Genomic DNA, 16,101 nt, shown 5'->3' with positions numbered 1-16,101 from the left:
CCGGTTAAGAGGATGCTTTGTGTGTTCTTTGCTCTGAAGGAGCCCACATTCCAGGATCACTTCCTGGGCCCCCCAACCTCACTCATTGATGGGGAGTCTCCTGGGTCTGTCTGTTGATAGAGCAGTGCAGTTTTGAGTAAAATAGGACCAAGGACAGAGCCACTGGTCAGCAGCCTGCAGTTCTCTCCTTCCCCTTCTCCCCTGGAGAACCGCCCTCTCTCCCAGCAGCCAGCCTCCCGCAGGACTCTGGGTCACTCGTGCTGCCACCTGGTTTGGCTACAGCTTTCCTGCTTCTCCTCAGCCTCCTTGCCGGTGACCTTACCTTCAATTTCCCAGATAAGCAAGTTCACTTGCCTTCAAACCATAAACCGACCCCCTTGCCTCCTGAGTCCTGTTCCTCCTGCTGTACATGGCAAAGCATGGCCCTGTGATCCTGACAGTGGCCCCATCTATCAAATGTCATCAGGCTTTCTTGTGTCTTCCTCTCCCTCTCCCTTGTTCCTTCGCCTCAGCCCATAAGGAAGCTCATCCTCCACGCTGAAAACACTCTTTGGGGTCTGGTCCTTGCTATCTCATCTCGCACATATTGTTAAAAGCCAAGGACTCAGGACACAACTGTTAGGGTTTAACTTCTGGCTTTGTTCCTTAAAAGCTGTGTGGTTTTGGACAGACCTCTAGAGCTTTCTGTGCCTCAGTTTCCTCATATGTAAAAGGAGGATGTGAATACTGGCTCCACTTCATAAGCTTGTAATGAGGAGTAAATGAGTTCGTATAAATAAAAGCCTTAGAAAACTGAAATAATACATGATATTTATGTGTATGTATGTAAATATATATGATATATAGATGTGACATATATAAACATGATATATATGTGTATATATTTACACATGTATATATGATTGCTAGTATTATCTTCTGAGAAAATAAAAACACATAAAATACACACAGAGAAAACATTAACCACTCACATTCCCACTATCCAGAATTAACAAATGTTAATATTTTACCATATGTACTTTCTTTTTATTTTTTGTCCTTGCCTCACAGCATGTGGGATCTTAGTTCTCCAACCAGGGATCGAACCCAAGCCCCCTGAAGTGAAAATGAGGAGTCCTCACTACTGGACCACCAGGGAAGTCCCATATGTACTTTCATATTGCTATATATGTATATTTGTGTGTGTCTAAAGTTTTACAGGTATTAAATGCATACAGAAAGAAAGGAGGGAAGGGAGGGAGGAAGGAAGGAAGGAAAGAAGGGAGGGAGGGAAGGAGGGAGGGGGGAGGGAGGGAGAGAGGGGGGAGGGAGGGAGAAAAGGGGAAAATAATCATAGATTGTATCAATCAGGGTCTTGAGCAATAAATACCTATTGATTAATTTAAGCAGAAAATAATTTTATTAAAGGGCAATGAGATGTTCACAGGTGCACTTACAAAGCTGGAAAACCCCCTTGGGGCACAGGTGAGAGTGAGGGAAACACCAGCCGGACTAGAGCCCAAATCACAAGCCATTACTGGCGTGGTGGGCCCTGATGCTGCCAAACTGGATGCAGAGCCTTGCACTGTCTGTTACTGGTGCTGCTTTCACTGCTGTCTCTGTAAACCAGCCACTCCTGCTCTGCTGCTGGAATTAATTCTCCTCTATCCCTGCTTCTTTGTGTCACTAACTCCTAATACAAAGGTCAAGATAAACACATCTGATTAATCATGTGCTCCTGAATTAGATGCATGGAAGGCTGAGGAAGCAGGAATCTGGTGTTTTGAGCTTCTACGTGAAAGGTGGCCTCTGCCTCCTTCAAGGTGGGAACTTTCCCAGAATATTTGAAAGGAATTTAAATGCTGGGAAGCTCCCCTAAATCTAGCTCTTTGGCTCCTACCAAAAAAAAAAAAAAAAAAAAAAAGTTGAAACAACCAACTTTTTCCATAATTACACTTTGAAAAAAAATGCTTATACCTTCCTGTTTTGTTTTAAAATGTGTACTCAGAATTTATTTTAATCAGGTATGATAAGACATGCAGACACGGGAATGATTGTCATGGAGGAAGAAGTTTATACTCACGGATCCCCAGAAGCAGGAATCATGACATGCCACATAGGGCCACAGGGGGAAGCACTTGGGCCAGACAGGGGGTGGGAAGGGCAAAGGACAAAGCACGGCCCAGAGTGTGTATTGGAGTTGCTGTAGGGAAGGCAAGGCAGCACAGGGTAAGCAGCCTAGGACTGGATAGTTTGAATAAATTTGGTGGGCTGTGGGTAGAGGGGCGGTCTCTGGTGGTTCAGTACCTGGCCCTGGGTGATTTAGTGAAGGGGGAATATTGGCCTGCTGTGAGAGAGAGATAAAGGAGGTGGCTGGGGGTGTGGACTCGAGATTGGCTGGAGGGTTTGTAATATGATGTCTATACTCTCATGAAGGCTGGATCACTGGGAAGATGTAAACAACTTTGGCCATTAGTTTTGCCCTGTTTGTAATGGATGCCAAGTAGGCCAATAGCAAATCTAAGAAAACATAGAGCACTAACACAAGACAACCATTCCTCAAAGAAACAAAAGAGCTCATCGTAACCCCACAGGAACAAAGTCCTACATCTCATCAGTTGCTCCAGTCAGCTGGAGTTCTGTTCTCTGGACAATGTACTTTCTTGCTCTAATCCTGACACAATGTCATCTTGAAATTCTGTTTCATCTGGAGTAGACCAAAAAGTCCATCAAAAGTACAATGCATATAAAGTAATGGAGTAGGCAGAAAATAAAACAGATTAACAAAGTAGGGATGAAAAGAAGTCAGGCACAGCCCTCATTGCTGTACATGGTCATTAGGTGAGAGTTGGGGTTTCTAGCTTTCCCTTCCATCCATTCTCCAGAAGTATCCATTCTATTATATAAAAGGCAAATGGCTACCTCCTCCACCATGGAAGGGGTTCAATGTAATCGGCTCACCACCAGGTGAATAATTTGAGCCTCTGGGGTTGGGCACCCTCTTTGGAGCTCAGGGTTTGTCACTGCTGCTGGGAGGCTGGGCATTTGGCAGTGACAGCAGTCGGAATCACATTGGGAATAGCATCTCTAATTGGAGTCACCTACTATGTTTACCACGATCCATTGAGATTCTACAATATCCATGCATCTTAGGTAGAGTTTAGTGGTGATGCAGTTGACCATCCCTCCATCATTCTGGTCTTTGATTGTGGTCCTGATCCTTGTGATGCCCCCAGAGACACAGTATAGACTTTATTTGTTAATTTGTTATGGAGGCTTCTCGACAGTTCTCCCTCCCAAGACAGATGGTGCTGTGTCACGCAATGAGAAATTTCCTTAACTCAAATCTCTGCACACGAGGTCCAAACCACTTTCCATATCCTGTAGTCAAGATGAGAGTCTCCCAAAGCAGTGTATTTCTTAAGGCCTTAGAGAAGGTCATTGCCTTCTTTCTGGGTGTGTCTATGAGGGTGTGTCTGGAAGACATTAGCATTTGTTATCAGCAGACTGAGTAAAGAAGATGGTTTTCCCCAATGAGGGTGGACACCATCCAATCCATTCAGGGCCTGAACAGAACTAAAAGGTGGAGGAAAGATGAATTCACTCTGTCTGATTGAGGTGAGACTGCCATTTTCTCCTGCCTGGACATCTGTGCACCTGGTTCTTGGGCTTTAGGACTAAGACCAGGACTTACATCATTGGACCCTACCCCTGATTCTCAGGCCTTCAAACTTCAGACTCTGAGTCAATCAGACCACCAGCCTTCTTGGTTCTCCGGCTTGCAGACAAGCAGATCATTGAAATTCTCAGTTTCCATAACCCTGTGAGCCAAAACCTCTAGTATATCTACCAATTGGTTCTGTTTCTCTGGAGAACCCTGACTAATATACATTCCCAGCTGTTCAAACATGTAGACTAAACCAAAATTTCTGGAAAGCACACCTCCATCAGTCTGCTGAATCTTATTTCACCTTTCATCTTTGGTCTGTTACCTCGAGAATCCATTTCTATGCATGTTCATCAAACTGTGGACATAAATGAGCAGAATCTTGCAGGTTCGGGGTGTGGTTGTGTCTCCTCCCAGGTCTGTCCCTGGAACCTGCCTGCTGGGGCATGTGGGGACCTTACCCTGGTTCAAGTCTAGAGGTAGTGAGAGGTAGTTAGGGGCAGAAAGAAAGTTGGCTTACCTGGTGTGTGATAAATCCTGCAGATGAAGAGGGAAGGGGATGGAGGGATGAGTGAACTAGGTCAGGGACATCAAGAGGTATACCTTCCAGTTACAAAATAAGTGAGGCAGGGGGATGAAATGTACAGCACGGGGAGCACAGTCAATAATGTTGTAATAACTTTGTAGGGTGACAGACGGTAACTAGACTGTGCTGATCCGTTTGGAACGTACAGAAGTATTGAATCACTATGTTGTGCGTGTGGAACTAACATGGTGCTGTAAGTCAATTATAGTTCAGTAAAAAATATTAAAGATTAAAAAAATCAACATCCTCAAGTGAGGTTGTTGCAGGAATTTAGCTAATGGAGGAACAAGCTTATCAGATAAAGGAAGAAAAATACGTTTCCCTGGCAAGGGAGGCTCCCCAGCATTTGTCTAGGGACCTTGCCCAGTTCTCAGTCTTAATTCTCCCCCATCGATGCTGTGAATTAAACTGATGCGATAATTAGGCAAATCACAGGATAAAAATTTGAGTTTGGACTTTAGCCCTCTGGTCAGTTTTCTATGTATGACCTTTCATCTTTCAATGAGCTCCAATACATGTTTCTTCAAGCATTTCTCCTTCGACGTGCACACGATGCTAAGTGTTCTCAGTAGAGAACGCTGGGGGGATACTGCAGGAGGAAGAGAGAGAGGTTTCCTGCAATTTTCGGCACAGGTGGGGGCAGGGGTGGACCTTGTGGTCTCAGCCTGGCAATCACTTTTCTGCAGCCGTTTGAACACGAAAATCAGAGCCCCAGGTGGCATGCACACAGAGCTGTCTGTGGCTAGAGGGTCACACTTGAGGATGACCGCAGGAAAGAGAGTTTAGAGAGGAGACAATCAGTTGAGAGAATCAAGAGGATGAATGTAGGTGAAGACGAGAAGCAGCCCAAGGACTGACTTTAACTGAGAGATCAGGAAAATGAGCTAAGCTCGAGACCTTCACCTGGGAAACTGAGCACTTGGCATTTTTGAATTCCATGGTCAGAGTAGCTCTTCCTTCTAAGATTCATAAGGTGACTACATTTTACCTGGTTCACATTTGCAACCATGGACATTTCTCTTGGTCTTATAAGCAGAAAGGGGCTTATTACAGGATACTGATAACTCGCAGAATCTCAGGGAGGACAGGAGGAGTAGGCATGGAAACCACACAGCCAAGAACAATGCAGTGACAGCAAACCACACCAGGTACAATTTCAACAGTCATCACTGTGCCACCCCATCCACATCAGGCACACCCAGGACTAGATTAGAGAAGCTCTGTCTCAGCCTCCCCAGAGAAACTGATGTAGGAGATAGATGGACCCCTGGGCTGGACAGCTGGTGTTTGTCAAGTGGAGTAAAACTGAAGCTTTGTTCTCACCCAGACACGCCAAGGACAAAGCTAGTGGCAGAAGCTGAGCTCTCCTGAAGTAAAGAGATAAGACGCCCACTCTTGAGGTCAGGAAAACTTTCCTGTCTGCACATGTGTGGGAAGGCTCCTTGGGGGTCAAAAAGTGAGGGGACGCCACCCCATAGTAAGTGTGGACCTGCACCCAGAGTCCTCTGCAGTGGGATCCAACTTAACAAGAAGTTGCACACATATGTTGGGGAGGGTCCTAGGACCAGTCAGGTGTGAAAAAAGAAACAAGATAAGAGGCCAAATGCAAACAAAGACCCAGAAGCACTGTCCTATATAAGTGACTTAAATTGCCTCTTTACTGTGCTCCTCATTCAGGCCTCCCGAAGTCCTCTCTGGGTGTGTATTTCTGCCTAGCTTCTGACTTACTGAGCTCCTCCTCATCAGAAAGGATGCCCATTCCCTTTCTCTCTAGGTGGGTATTTCTGTCTTGCTTCTGTCCTAAACAAATTGTTTCTCTGTGTGCTCTCCCACATGTTATGCTGTGTCTGTAATAATAAACTTTGTACCAGTTTTTACCTCCTTGAAACATTCTTGCTTTCAAATGGTTGGGGGGGCAGGGGCAGGTGAGGGGGCGTGGGGGGTGGGGAGAGTCAGGGCCACTTTGCTTCTAGCCTTTAGCCCCTGGTGGTCTAGCAGCTAGGATTCCTGGGTTTCATCCAGGATATGCAGGTTCAATCCCTGGGCAGGGAACTAAGATCTTTCCTCAGGGCTGCTGACTGCTGTCTCTCCAAGATTGAAACTAGATGCTTCTGCTACTGCCATGGCTGGAAGAAAGTTCCAGCTCACACTGGAACTTCAGTTTGCTCATTCCCATACCCAAATCCCAGGCAAGTACATTGACTGGCAGAGCCCAAGTCACATGACCAGTATTAAGGCAACCCAGTTAATGTGGTGTTTTTGTGGAGTCTACCTTAAGAAGGTAAAACTCAAAATGTGAGATATCAAGGCAGAGAGATGTTCAAAGGACATTGTGCATCTCTGAATGACAGATGTCCACTGTGGGGCAGAATTTTCCAAATGTAGCAAGATGTGTTGGCGGCCAAAACAATGACAAAGAAGAAAAATGACAAGTAGCCAGCATCAATAGTCCCAGTCTCATTTTTCTCATTGCCCCACAAGCATCTGGCAACTTCTTGAATTCATCATTCCACTAAAATGGAAACTTTTTGGTAGTCACTACTTTTTTGTCTATTTTATTTCCCAGTGAATCCCAAGTGCCTAGAAAGTGCCTGGACATAGCAGGTGCTTGATACATATTTGCTTTTTTTTATTGTTCATATTAATTTTATTAGGATCTGGACTGTACACATTAATATATTTTGGAAACAAAAGATTGTCCATTTTTAGAGAAAAAGTTGTCAAGTCTAGTTCAAGTCTTTTATGGTCTTCAATTACATTTCTTCCTTTTGTTTTTTGTTTGTTTGTTTATAAATTTATTTATTTATTTATTTATTGGATTTATTTTTTTATTGGCTGTGTTTGGTCTTCATTGCTGCACATGGGCTTTCTCTAACTGCTGCGAGCAGGAGCTACTCTTCATTGTAGTGCGTGGCCTCCTCATTGTGGTGGCATCTCTTGTTGCGGAGCACAGGCTCTACGCACGTGGGCTTCAGCAGTTGTGGCACATGGGCTCAATAGTTGTGACTCAAAGGTTCTAGAGCACAGGCTCAGCAGTTGTGGTGCATGGGCTTAGTTGCTCTGCAGCATGAGGTATCTTCCTGGGGCAGGGCTTGAATCCCTGTCCCCTGCATTGGCAGGCAGATTCTTAACCACTGAGCCACCTAGGAAGTCCCCCCCCCCCCCCGCTTTTTTTAAGAACTTTTATTGAGATATAATTGACATACAATAAACTGCACATATTTAAAATGTACACTTTGATTTTTTCTCTTATTAGTAAGATACATATTTGTTGAATGAATAAAAGAAATTCATTTGCTGCACTAAAGAGAGACAAAGCTTCAGGTGGAATGTGGGTTTAGAAAACAGCTTAAGACTACTTTAAGCTTGATTCAGCAGGAGAAGCAGCAGTGTGAACCTCTTTACCACTAGGAATTAAACAGAGTTTTAAAGTTGGGTTGGAAAACCAAGGTCGAGCAGGAGGTGCGAAAGGGGTGGCAGGGGCAGGAAATCCATCATGAAATCTAATGAGTTCAATGTAACTGTCATTTCTGAATTTTCACTACTGCATTAGCCATGTTGTATGATTCCAGGCTATCATCTAGAACATATTTATAAATATTAAAATTAGCAGGCATAAGGGTTAGGATTTACATTTCAAAAAGATATTTCATTTCCATAGCCCAGCTGAGTGAGCTCTCATCTTCCTGTACCTTGGGTGGTAGAAAACATATGGGGACAAGGACCCACGAGAAAGAGCAGAGGACAATAAAATGCAATTAAGACCTCTAATCTTTGTCTAAGTAATTCATCCAGGAAGTTCTGTAACTCACAAGGTATTATAAAACATTCCAGACCAGATCAATCACCTACTTTACAGCCCTGGAATAAACAAAGGTCCATAAGACAGCCCCATAATTTCCTCTTCACCAAAGAAGATTTTCATCTAAAGTGGGGGCTCATATTCTAAGTTTCTTATTTTTTTCTCAAAAGAGGGATTTATAAAATCCATTTCTGCCAGTGTGGTCTTCCTCTTCACTTTGCTACATTTTACAAACACATATAACCAGGGTGAGTCAAAAATTATCCACACTCCGGTTACATTAAAACTTCTATAAATTCTACAGCCAGAGTGCAGATAATTTTTGACTCACCCTCATGTGTATTCCTAAGCAGTACTGCACCAGTCAGGTAACAGAAATCACTCTAGTTAATTTAAATAGGGAGAGACAATACAGGAAATTAGGAACCTGCAAAATCTTTGAAAAGAATGGCAGAGGGAGCTGCAGACTGGGCCTTTAAGACTCCCAGAAAAACACCACTGGAAGCTGTCACCTCTGCCCCAATCAGCTGGCCACCACTGGGACTGAGTTCAAGGACACAGGGCTTAACTGGGAACCAGGGATCTGGAAGCAGTTCCAAGGTTTTTGGATTGAGCAACTGAGTGAATGGGAATGGCCTTTAGTAAGACCAGCAACAGGCTTGGGAGGTGGGAGCGCAGCAAGAGCTCTGTTTCAGACATGAGAAATTCGAGATACCTATGAGACATTCATGAGGAGGTGTTGAGTAAGAAATTGCATATGCAAGTCTGGAGGCAAAGGAAAGTCCAAACTGGAGATTTCAGTTTAAGAGGTTTCACACTACATAAGTCACACTGCCACTGCTTTCTCTTTTTTTGACTCAGTTTTACTTTTGAGATCACCAACTTCTTCAGTGACTACTGTATGTGCTCACTTTACCTCTGGCTAAGTCTTCAAACCTAGGGTAATCCAGCGTTTATCTCCAAAAACTCCACTGAAAGTGTTCTAAAATAGGTCACCCAGCATCATCCAAGTCTAATACTAAATTGGGTGTTTTTCAGTTATTTCAACAATCTTTGGGGTTGTTATTTACTTTCTGCTTCCCAGGAGTGGATCTCAGAAAACACTAACAACTGTCTCAAGCAGAATCCCTGAAGAGGTTATGAAGCAGGAGAAGCAAGCCTGGCCCAGGAGAACAAAACACCCGAAGGCAAACTCATTTCTCTTCTCAGTCAGACTGATAGTTGGTAGAACAAGTATTTCTTAATTTCAGTAGGGTATCTGACAATCTCTCACAACATTTCTCTAGCTAAATGGGGGGAAACAGTCAATATCTTGGGTAAATTCACAGATGACACGTTCAAGAGGGAGGTGCTTGGCATCTGTGTCCTGAGCCATGCTCATGGCAAATTGGAATATCAGGCCAAGAGTATGTTTTAATTCACAGAGCTGACTACAAAGGCACAGAGAGTCCAACAACTCATTTGCAAGCACAGCTTGGACACTCCTAACGTTTAGATTTTCCAGAAACACAAATGAGCCAAGGGTGTGTTTTAAAACAAAGCTCAAACATTTTTAGACAGCATTAGTATAAGAAGAAAGTACAAAGGGGTAATCATAGTTCAAATTTATTTCTTCTAAACCTCATTCCACAAGAGACTGGGATGGATGTATTCTGGGTTTGTATACAATACCTAGAGCATTGTATTTTACTCTAGAAATATGTGGTCAGAACAGTGAGAGACCTGTAACTGTATGTACAGAATCTAGAAATGAAGGGCAACAAAGCTATTACTTTACTAGGTATGCCAACCAAAACGAATACAGAGGATCCAAATATTTAACGAAGAAACCTCTGGCATCTCTTTCTCTCTCTCAAAGGGTCTGTGGCCTCTGCCTCTTTCTCAGGCCCCGCTTCTCTCCGGGCCTGCGCAGACTGAGGCAAGTCCGGTAAGTTCTCCTTCAGCGGTCAGCCTGTCCCAGGGCCTGGGTCCACCTCTTCAAGCCGCCACTGCCAGGGCGCAGGGGTACTTAGGACTTTCATTTTAGGAGACAGAAAGTGATTCATCCAGAAGTGAAATTTCAGAGATGGAGCCCAGGCCGCCGCGGGTGCGGAGGCTCCGTGAGACGCGACGCTGGCGGCACCGGAACAGGGAGCGGCACCGAGGCCAGGGCAGGGGAGGGGCGGATGTGGGGCCCGGTCAAGTCCGGGGCAGGGGGCGGGGCCGAGGCTGGGGCTGGGGCGGGGCTGGTGTGGGGCGGGGCCAAGTCCCGGCCAGGGGGCGGGGGCGTGGTCGAGCGCGACCCGGGCGGTCCAAGCGACCCGCTGCTCCCTTCCAGCGCCCCGGCCTTCGCGCATCTCCTCGCAGCGCTCGGTGCCTGGGAGGAAGGCTGAGGTGCAGGCCGCCATGACGCTGCGTGCGGCCGTGTTCGACCTGGACGGGGTCCTGGCGCTGCCCCCGGTCGTCAGCTCGTGGGGCCGTACCGAGGAGGAGCTGGCGCTGCCCAGGTAAGGGGACCCGCGCAGCTGCCCGCGCTCAGAAGCGTGCGCGGGGGGGTCCAGGCGGCTGGGCGTGACCCCTTGGACAAGTTTCCTTTCAGGATTCCCCAGCCCTGGTTTCAGATTGCTGTAGGGCGAGAGCTCTGGGTGAAAGGTTAAAACAGTTAGCCCTAAAATACCAGTGTGTGTAAGTAGATCCTCTGTCTTTCTAAATGCCGAGTATTTAAATCTGTGGACGCCAAAATTGACCTTTATTTTGAAAGCTTTTATTAAAGGAAGCGAAATTACTCCCTCAGCGGTCTGCTGCCCGCTTCCTTCTCTGTAATGGAATGGGTCTTAAAGACCTGCGCTGAGGTTTCTAGAGAAAAAAAGTCCTATAACACTATAACAGCAAACCAGAAAGGGCTCCAAAGCCTGAGCACTGGAAAATGGTCAACTAGGAAGCATCACCAGTAAATATGATGTTCAGGATGAGATTTCAGTGACTTCAGAAAATATCTGTTATAATAAGTGCAAGAAAACAAACCCACCAGAGAGTACAACTATTTATACAACATGGAAACTATGGAAAACCTCTTTTTCAACTATGGAAAAAAGCTACATGTTGAAAATGCCTGGAAGAAATTTACCAAAATGTCCCTGTGGCTGCAGCAGTTTACATTGCAGTCAGCACTGCACAGAGGTTTCCCTTTCCCCACACCCTTGCCGACACACATTATTGTTTGTCTTTTTGATAACAGCCATTCTAACAGATATGAGGTGATATCTCTCTGTGGTTTTGATTACATTTCCTGGAAGCTCTTTTAACCACAGTGTTGTTTCACCTTTTTTTTTTTTTTTTGGACCATAAGTTTTATTTTTTTAAAAAAAGACATAAAAAGAGAATAAGGTACAATATAAGATATGTTTGTACCTGTGACCTCGTCAATGTGGGAGTGAACATGACTTGTGAATATACAAGTCACAAGTATACTTGACACCAGTGAATATACTTGAGAGTATATTTGTGAGTATACAAGTCACAAAAGTATATAAGTTTACAAATGTGGGGAATTTCAAAGAGCGCTAGTCTTTGAGTGAGACTCTGGTTAAAATCTCAATTCTAACACAGTGCTGGGTAACCTTGTTTAACCTGACTTAGTCTCAGTCAACTCAACTGAGACCTTAGTCTTAAAATAAGAAAATACCTCCCCCAGAAATTTTTGTGCGGGTTGGATTAGATAAGCTGTGTTCCTGATACATTTTTTTATTTATTAGAGTCTCATGCACATACAGAATGATATATTGGGCATATTCCATTAATCTAGTCTGGTGTTGACTCACACACTCTCTGTGACGAAGGTCAGGATTGTTCCCAGAAGCCATAAAACAGGTTATAACAAAGCCAGCTGACCCCGGGAGGTCAGAGTCCATGACTTTGACCTTATTAGCCTATGATATCTGTGTACTAACCATGAAGGTGTGAATTCAGATGGTGAGCCTCAAGGGCCTACCTTGCACTGGGCATTTCCAGCTTGCTTGTTATCTGGTAGAAAAGCTTAGATATCCACAGACACCAAAGTTCAAGATGAAGGCAGTGCCATGAGAGATACAAAGTTCTTAGGTGCTTCAAGGGAGGGAGAGAGTAGGTCTCCCAGGAGAATCAGGAAAGCCGTAATGGAGGCAGACCCTGAGAAGACTGATAAGACGTTGATGAGGAGAGCTGTGAAGGGAGAACTTTACAAGCAAGGGAACAGCGTGAGCAAAGGCGGGAGATGGAAAGCATGGAGAGTGCACAACGTATTCCAGCCTAGCCAGACAGGAGGGAAGGCATGAGAGGGAAGTGGGGAAGTTGGCTGGGCCCACACTGTAGTGCAGTGCAAAAGTTGGGCTGAGCCGTTGACTCTGAGTTGAGTTGGGATGGAGATGAAGTAAAATAATTGGTGCTCCGCATCAGCTGCAGCGATGGAGAAGTACATTGGCAGCGGGAAAGAGGCCGCCGCTCCCAGTTTAAGATTTGAGAGTTTGGCAGCTTGGAGGGGGAACAGTGTTGAGAGATGGTGAAGCCTGGTGGAGGTTGGAACGGAAGCAGATGAGACCTTGTGGAGCTAAGAGTTTGCAGGGTCATTGGCATGGAAGACAAAGATGAAGAATCCGGGCTGCAGGGCCCAGTGGAGGACAAAGTGTTCTCAACACCTGTGAGGCTGGTGGTGAAGCCGAGAGCGTGGATTAGGGGGTGAGGGCCCAGGCAACTGTAAATAGCTGCCTGAGGACAAGGTGGTTCCAGGGCCAGTGGCTGTCCCAAGCTCCAGAAATGGAGAGATTGTTGAATGCCTGCGGTGAAACGGAGATGCAGGTTCCTCCATCATCATACAGGAGAAGGAGGGAGAGGAAGCTCCGATCTCATTTGTGGTCCTCCAGACTAGAGTCCGCTGAGGGTGTGCTTGCTGGAGATGGTGGTACCTTGGCAACTGAGGCTGACATGATCTGGAAGAGAGAGGATGGTTCCCTGAGATCCAGAAATGACATGTAGATAGTCATTGTGTGCTGTGTTTAATACCTTCTTACCCAGCCTCATTGTGGAGGGTCTGCCTGGCACTACTGGACTGACAGAACACTTGGAATGGTTAAAGTGTCAATTTCTTTCAAAAATGTTTACCCTAGAACTTGAGGTACCTGCCATATGCAGTGCTTAGTGAACATTTTCTGAGCAAGAGAAACAAGTGATCAGAAAATACAGAAAGAGGATTTGAGAACCAGGACTTCCTACTCATATCCTGGGTGCTATTTCAAGAAATATTTACAGAAACTTCTAAGGCAGTTCCCAGATTTGTGGTTGCTTTTTGCACCTCTGGGCTTTTCTGTACTCTCTGAAGCATCTTTCCTCATTTTAAATTTTGCTTATGGGTTTTAATTGTACAACTGATACACAAATACATTCTTATTATGAAAATATTCAAATGCACAGATTAATGTAGAGCAGAAAATGTAAGTACTTCTTCCCCTTTCCTTGTTCCTCTCCCCATCCCAGATACCATCATAGTTGAGACATAGTTCAATTATCCAAAACCAAGCGTTTTCTTTGTTTGTTTTAATAATTCTTGGCCCCAAAATCTGACCTGACTTCATTTGATAGTAAATCTGATCTGAACAAGCATGAGGCTGTTAATCACCATTATCTGTCATACTACTGTAAATGGTCACTCATTTTACTATAAATATGAGTTTGATTATGAAGACTGCTGCAGGCCTCCTGGAAATGTTACTTAATATATGATATATCCCCCATTTTACCTTTACAATCTAAAAAATTCTGACTTTTGAAACTCATCTAGTTCTGAGGTTTCAGATAAGGGATTGTCAGCCTGTCACTTATTTATATGAATTTGCAGACACATTTATGCCTAGGTTGGTGGTGGGTAGATTGGTAGACAGATTGGTAGGTTTAAAAAAACAAACAGTAGGATCAGAGTACACATATTGTTCTAGGTTGTAATTTTTTTTAACTTAAACTGTTTTATTTCATTCAACAGTTGGGTATCTTTTTGTGTCTATTTCCATAGATCTACCTTTCTCTTTTTAACCACTCCATAGTGTTCCACAATATGGAATTGCCATAATTTATTTAGCCATCTTTCCCTGTCGGTGGACATTTATTTCTTTGTTAGTTGTCACTGGTACAAATAATGTCACTGTAATATTTCTGTAGGGTGGTTTTCTAAAAGTGGAGTTGCCAAGTAAAAGTGTATTTACATTTCAGATATTGACAGATCCTGCCAACCTGTTCTCCAGAAAATACTGTACCTGTTCTGACAGGGCAGGAGAAGCCCAGCCCAGCCCAGATCCTCCGTGCAGTGGAGATGACCTTCTTAAACTTTTGCTAGTCAGATGAGGGGAAAGCATTGTCCTGAATCAGTCTGCATTTTCCTCTCTACAATTCATTTTATTGGCCATTTGTATTTTTTCCTTTGGTGTTTACCTGTGTATACAATTTGCCCATTTTTGTACTGGATGGTCACTTTCTTCTTGGTTTCGAGAAGTCTTGATTTCTACCATGATGTTTTATGTTTTCTACTTACCAACTCTTCTGCTACTTTTTTTTTCTCCCTTCTTTTTCTCATCTTTAGTTGGGCTGATCAAGTTTTCTTCCAGCTTCCCTTAGGGAAACATCTTTTTTCTAGTCTTCTTACTGATGCATTTTGTTTCTAGTTCTTAAGATTTCTTATTTTTTTAATGTGCATATATATAGTAACTTACACTATTAACTTAACCTTTTCTGCATGCATGTTCAATGCTAACTATATTTTTTATATCCATATAGTGATGAATTTGTCCTGAGTTCCTAGCACAGAGCGTCTAAAAACCCTTGGGGTTTACTGAGTGATCAGCATGCCTTTGTTATGCTAATGAAGTAATTCATTTGGTGGGGGATTCTGCAAAGCTTCCTGATGGGGGCTGGTCCCCAGAAAGACTATCTCTGTGATTAGAGGGTTGGGACTTTGCACCAGCCAGAGCTCTAGGGAGGAGAGGAAGCTGGGGATTGAGTTCAAACAAGTAGCCAATGAGTTCATCAATCATGCCTAATGAAGCCCCAGTAAAATTTCTGGACACTGAGGCTTAATGGAGCTTCCTGGTTGGTGAACACATCAATTTGCCGGGAGGGTAATGTGTCCTGATTTCATGGTGAGAGGGCCCAGATGCTCGGTGCACCTTCCAGACCTCGCCTTGTGTGTATTCTTTAAAATAAAACTTAACAGTAAGCACAGCACTCTTCAGTGTTCTGTAAGTTTTTCTAGTGAATTATCAGAACTGGAGAGTCGTGGGAACCCCTAAACTTGTAGCAAAATGGTCAGAAATACAGGTGGCCTGGAGACCCCCTGAGACTGCAGCTGGTATCTGAAGTGAGGGCAGGTCTGTGGAGGACGTGCCCTTAACCTGTGGGGTCTGTGCTAACTCTGGACAGGTAGTATCAGGATTGAATCACAGTACCCCCACCTGCTGTTGGCCAGTGGTGGGGGAAACAATAATAATATTCTGCCCCACACTGCCACAGCCAGGTTGCTTAACCATCCCTTCCTTTCAGCCTCTCATGCTTCCTCTCACCAGAACTTTCCCCAGGAAGGTAGATTACTTTGCCTCCAGTTTTATCATGAAACAAATCTGCTGCTTCCAGCACCTTTGCCTAATACAGTTGACCCTTGAACAACACAAGTTTGAACTGTGCAGATCCACTAGTACATTGGTTTTTTTGTTTTGTTTTGTTTTTTCAGTAGTGAACACTACAGTATACACTATCTGAGGCTGATCGAATGCAAAGATTTTGAGGAACCATGTAGTCAGAGGACCAACTATGGGTTATACAGGGATTTTTGCAGAGTCGGTACCCCAAACCCCAGTGTTGTTCAAGGGTCAGCTGTACCTTAGTAGCTATGAATATATGTATTCAGTAGGTGAAGAATCCCTTTGGGGGACAGTGATTGAATTCTAGATATACTGGTTGAGTCTCAAGAGTTCAGTTGCGCAAAAATCACTAATAGCAATTACAGTAAACAGTGTAAGATTAAATTTCATATATCGCTAATGTTTTGTGGAAGATTGAGGTTACAAAAGG

General features: G+C 44.2%; 1 protein-coding gene across 1 annotated transcript in view; it reads left to right on the top strand.

The window, feature by feature from the left end:
* The first annotated feature begins 10,314 nt into the window (after positions 1–10,314).
* The window catches only part of EPHX2 (epoxide hydrolase 2), a 66,992-nt gene continuing 61,205 nt past the window's right edge, over positions 10,315–16,101 (top strand). Inside the window, exon 1 of the mRNA XM_057724105.1 lies at positions 10,315–10,520. Within this exon, the coding sequence (XP_057580088.1) occupies positions 10,420–10,520 (101 nt within the window). The 5' untranslated portion in view covers positions 10,315–10,419. The remainder of the gene's footprint in view (positions 10,521–16,101) is intronic.

This window comes from Hippopotamus amphibius, chromosome 2 (genome assembly GCF_030028045.1).
Source record: "Hippopotamus amphibius kiboko isolate mHipAmp2 chromosome 2, mHipAmp2.hap2, whole genome shotgun sequence".
Taxonomy (NCBI): domain Eukaryota; kingdom Metazoa; phylum Chordata; class Mammalia; order Artiodactyla; family Hippopotamidae; genus Hippopotamus; species Hippopotamus amphibius.
Note: the sequence above shows the minus strand (reverse complement) of the source record. Positions and strands in the feature narration are given on the sequence as shown.